Below are 5227 nucleotides of genomic sequence, written 5' to 3' on the forward strand. Positions count from 1 at the left end.
TCTCAAACCCCAAAAAACTCCTTCTGTCTCCCGTTCTCCATTCACAAACACACAACCCCGAGTGAGTGAAAACATGCAGCTTTTATGCAGCTGTACGAGACTTGATTGCTAATCATTCAAGTGGAGTTTCGGTACAACTGCACGTGAATTAATAAAAGTGCAATTCCCCGTGCTCACGTATTATTTTACTTGCACGTGAAGTGCTGTGCAATCCTCGTGCCTAAATACAAAATATACATTTTATATACTTGTGCTCGAAACTCATATTTATATCCTGTGTATTTTATGCATAAACACCAACATTAAACACACTACATATAACAGAAAACACTTATAAACATAAAGGGGGCGGGACACTCCACCACAGTGTCTCATGCCAGCATGCATTACATCCAGAGCATTCCCTCATCTTCCTCTTCATATTCCATTCCTACCCAAGAACGTTTCGAAAATGTATGTAAATATTGAAAAATGCATTACTATTGGCGTGTTTACAATTTTTTTTTACTGCATTTTTTTAAGGCAATATAAAAACAGTACTTTTGTAAGGCAAATTATCGACATAAATAGTTGCTTGTGAGTTCAGGGACACTAAAAGTGGCACATTTGGAGCCTGGCTGTGCCCATGATATCTGATCATTTCAGAAACTTGTTTTGATTCTGTTTTCTGCAATGTGCTGTATTGCAAAAACATTTTCCATGTGCTGTACATTTACACACTAAGAATATCTTTATTTGTAAGGGATTTCACAATGCCCTTAACCTACTGTTGAGTTATTTTGATTCCTAGTGAAACTGCCTCCTTATATCATATTAGAAACATACTAAAACTATACAATTGGACTTTTACAAAAATAAAATGTATGTTTAAAAAAAAAATAGTATTAAATTACAAATATATGTTTTTTAAAGAAAATATATGTTTTTATTACAAAAAGAGTTAATCATGACACAGACCACATCATTCATATATATGTGTGTGTGTGTGTGTGTGTGTGTGTTAAAAATACAGTATCATCCTGTTGTCTTTGTAAGGTTGTAATGGTTACATTTTATAGCACTTTGGCAAGATTGACTCAAACAATTAGGGATTTTGATAATTATTTCAACTGGTCATTTTCCATAAGCCCCCTGCATACATCTTCCTTTTTCATTAGTCTTTATTTTCTGAAAATTTCACATCCCACAACTACTTTCATGAAATAATCCTGTCAAGTGCACACTGTGAAGTCAGGTGATCACAGAACTCAATGTTATTGGATAAACACACATTGAAGTTGAGAACCAAGTTACTGATTTTTTTTTTTTTTTTTTTTTTTTTTTTTGGCTGCCAACAAAAAATCGCTTCTGGAAATTGCTTGTGTGTCCTCGGTCTGAGCCTTAGTGAACCAGGATGACCTGCAAACTTACGTAGAATGGGCCAACCTCAGAATTTCAAAAGCATACATCAGTATCATTACTTTGCAGAACTTACAGCCAGTTTGCTCATAGAGCTATCTCTCTGTACAGATTCAAATCATTTCAGTGCTTTTATCAGATTTTGAAAACGGACCAGTTTTTGGCTGTACTATGACGTGCAATCTAATATAGACTGACACATTTTTTTTTCAGATAATATCATTTAGGAAAACAATCTCCTGCTTATTCCACAGGCAAGTTCTCATAGCACTGAGAGGTCATGACAAGACTTGGACTTCAGTCGGTATGCCATGTTCTTGTTGTTCTTGGCTACTATTTTGTCCAGAAAACGTTTGGCCTTCTTGGGAAGACTTTCTCTGCTTTTGTAATGTGCCAACCTTTTCTCATTCACCTCCTTGCTGTCCCTCCTCAGCCGAACCTGACGTACAATTCCTTCAAACATCTCCTGCACGTTGTGGTGGACAGCGGCTGACGTCTCGATGAATTTACAGTCAAACACCACAGCGCAAGCTCTGCCTTCTGCAGAAAGATTCAAAAGAAGATGATCAGCACATTTCGACACAAGGAACCAGGGGGTTCTGCAAGGTATACATGTAACATTAACATAGGATTGACGTACACGGTACACTATCATTATATCCATGAATTCTGTGGCCATTTCCGTAATAAATAAAAAAATATAACAATACCCAGCCTACGAAGCTTCATTTTAACCAGTTTAATAACTAAGGACCAACTCTGTGTAGTTAAATCTTTTAGGTATATCTATTCAACCTGAACTGCACTGCAAAGTCAGATCAGATCCCTTGATCTACTGCAGTGATGTGAAACTCTGTTCCTGGAGGATCATCCTACATTAACAAGTATAATGCAATAATCCTTATAAAAGCAGAGCAAAGTGTAACAAAGCACAGAGAGGTATGGCAACGCATATTTAAAAAGATGGCAACCAGAGTAAAATATGGTAAATGCATAGTATAGCCATGGGAAAAATATGGGAAAAGTGCAACAATACTGTGCTCTTATAAGGGAATTAACTGCATTAGGACCTTGGTGGAGGTTTAATTGGCTCAATTAAATAATTAAGAGCATGCTTGGAACAAAGGCCTGGACTGACCTTTTGGATAGACCCTATAAAGTAGGAATTGGGTCCTTTTCAAATACAGTGGTCAGCAGCACATTCTGGCCCTCGAGATCCATTCCAGTCCAGGTGTTTATTCCAAGCCTTTCCTAAATTAGTTCACTGAAGCTGCTAAGGGTCAGTCTACTAATTTAGGACCTGATTGGAATAAAAATACAGATGAATGGATCTCAAGTGACAGATTTGTGCGCCACTGTTAACGATTGGGTAACAAAACTGAATCCAAAGCCAACCCAATAGCTAATTAATAACCATTCAATACTTCACAATACTGCTATCTGTGTTACCAGTAAAAATGAGTTATTCTGTATCTGTTATGCACTGTAATTGTACTGTAGTTGAGTGAACGGTTTTACAATACAATAAAGAAACAGTCCTACACATGTTCTTATTCTTTTAGTAATATTTTCTTGTGTCTTACCTGTCACTGAAACTTGTCTGCGTCTGACCAGGTCACTTTTGTTGCCTACCAAGATGATCGGGATATCCTCTGATTGCCTTGTTCTTCTCAGCCGTATTTGGAGCTCTGAAGCCTTCTCAAAGCTGGCTCTGTCTGTTATTGAATAGACAATGAGGTACGCATCCCCAGCTTGCATACACTGCTCTTGGGTCCAGCTGCCTTCATCCTACAAACAGATATTTAGAAACCAGTCAGTTTGTTGTATGAAGACGGGCTGCTTTCAGATATTTCAGATATTATTTCCAGTGAAACCCCATATCCCCTGGTTATCCTCAGATGACAGTAATCTAGATCCTAGAACACTGGTACTCTGTAGAATCTTTTTCAGTCTAATACTTTAATAACAAGGTTCAGTTAACTATTGCTTTGTTGATACAATGCACTTGACTGCTGAATTCAGCAATTAAGTATGTGGTTGAAAGAATGCCCTGCAGTGGAATGAAGGAGCACCACTGTCTTAGAATATAATCTTGCTGGCTTTAATAAACTTTTAGCAAAATAATTTAGCCAAGAGGTTTTCAAGCAGTCAATCTGGCCGTAGTCATAGGATGGCAGCTCTGACCATAACAAATAGAATAGAATAGAATAGAATAGAATAGAATAGAATAGAATAGAATAGAATAGAATTGAATTTATATCTAGCTAAAAGAAAGGGCACTGACTAAATCTTCTTTTTAGGGTTTTCATTCAAAACAATTGTGACCTTTTATAGCTGATTTTTACTTTCCTTGTTATCAATGGGGGTAGCTAAGTGAAGACCAGTGCTTTATAATGAATTACCTGATTAGCCCATGTGTCCAATAAAATAATGGTTGCCCTTTCACCATCCACTACCAATGTTCGCTCATATGTGTCATCTAAGAGAAATGAAATACAGTCAGTTTAAACAATATTTGACAGCATAAAGGTAAGCATTTCTTATTGCCATGAAACAACTAAAATAATCCCAATTTTGCTTATAATATTTTATGCTGGATAAACTTTCATAATATTCCAGTAATGTTTGCTGATGCTGCATTATAATATGCATTACAGTTTTATAACAATACATGTCTTATTCTGATAACTGCAGCTTTAGCTAAACAACTAATTTTTCGTAACTTTCGTTGTTCCGACTTTGTGAAGTAGAAAGAGAGGAAGCAAATTACCTCCAAACAGGTTGCAATTACTATCCATGCTGTCCCGTGCACCTGCAAAAAAGGCAGCAAGTGCCGATTTCCCCACACCATTCTCTCCAATCACGACCACTCTGGAGCAGCTGCATTCCGACTCCGTTGAGACTGCAGAATCGGATGAATTTGAGGACCAGCTTCGCTTGTATGATTGGCCGGAGTTCATGCACGACTTGGAGCGCATGATTTGTGATGGTGGAACGTTTTTGGTCAACATGTGCTTCCCATCTGTGGAAATACTCCAGCGATGCTGCTGCGGTTGTAAACCACAGCTGTTGTGTCGAATTGATACATGCATGGTCATACCGCTTTCTGCTGGACAAAACAAAGTCATAGTTGATCAATTATACACACATTAAAAACAATTATGTATAATAAGGTTACAATTAAATGCAAACCACCGGACTGAAAATTCAATAATTTCCCATTTACAAAAATAACTGTATTGCACAGTATTTGTATTGCATTAAATATTACAAAGCCCAAACTTATGCATTGAATACATAAATTAACCACAATTTACCAGTAGCATGCACATCACAAGAAGGTTCAGATTATATTAACAATGTGTTTGTCAAACCTCCATTATTATGTTAAATAATAAAGTTTCCTTAAGTACAGCTGATGGTCTAAAATAATGGAGTGCTTACTCATTTAATTTCAGTTGTTTGCAAGAAGAAAAAACCTCCAGCTCTATGATCCTACGGTTTATTTCTGTCTGAAGGATTCGTGATCTGGTGAATAGCTTTTTGCGCTGTAAATCCTGCCTGGTTCTCTGACAGTCTCGCTATCTCCTATCGGCTCCTCTGTTTTATTAAAGCAGAGCTGAAACTGAGGAGGGCTTTCCTTGACGTCATCATTCACTCTCAAGCCAGAAAGATCCGCCTGGAGCAAAGACAAAATCACAAGGGGTTCCTGTAATACAGCTCGGGATAGGGAATTCTAAACAGGACTGGATCATAAATCCCAAAAGAAGCGGGAGAATAAACAAAAAAGCAGTACAAGTTATGTGCGTGTTTGAATGTTTATTTTACT

The 5227-nt window shown here is 37.3% G+C and overlaps 1 protein-coding gene across 2 annotated transcripts; it reads right to left on the reverse strand.

Annotated features, from left to right (window-relative positions):
* Nucleotides 1-902: 902 nt before the first annotated feature.
* Nucleotides 903-4989, reverse strand: LOC121313210 (GTP-binding protein GEM-like). Of its 2 annotated transcripts, none has more exons than XM_041245525.1 (5): nt 4843-4989; nt 4169-4507; nt 3801-3877; nt 2982-3186; nt 903-1938 (listed from the first exon to the last, which is right to left on the reverse strand). In XM_041245525.1, exons 1-5 carry the CDS (start codon nt 4844-4846, stop codon nt 1661-1663), a joined length of 903 nt encoding a protein of 300 aa, XP_041101459.1. In that variant the 5' UTR covers nt 4847-4989; the 3' UTR covers nt 903-1660. The 2 variants fall into 2 exon arrangements, with proteins under 2 accessions (XP_041101459.1, XP_041101460.1); XM_041245526.1 differs by having other exon boundaries at nt 4169-4504; nt 4843-4988.
* Between the last annotated feature and the right edge of the window lie 238 nt (nt 4990-5227).

The sequence above is a fragment of the Polyodon spathula genome, chromosome 3, assembly GCF_017654505.1.
Source record: "Polyodon spathula isolate WHYD16114869_AA chromosome 3, ASM1765450v1, whole genome shotgun sequence".
In the NCBI taxonomy this organism is placed as follows: Eukaryota; Metazoa; Chordata; class Actinopteri; order Acipenseriformes; family Polyodontidae; genus Polyodon; species Polyodon spathula.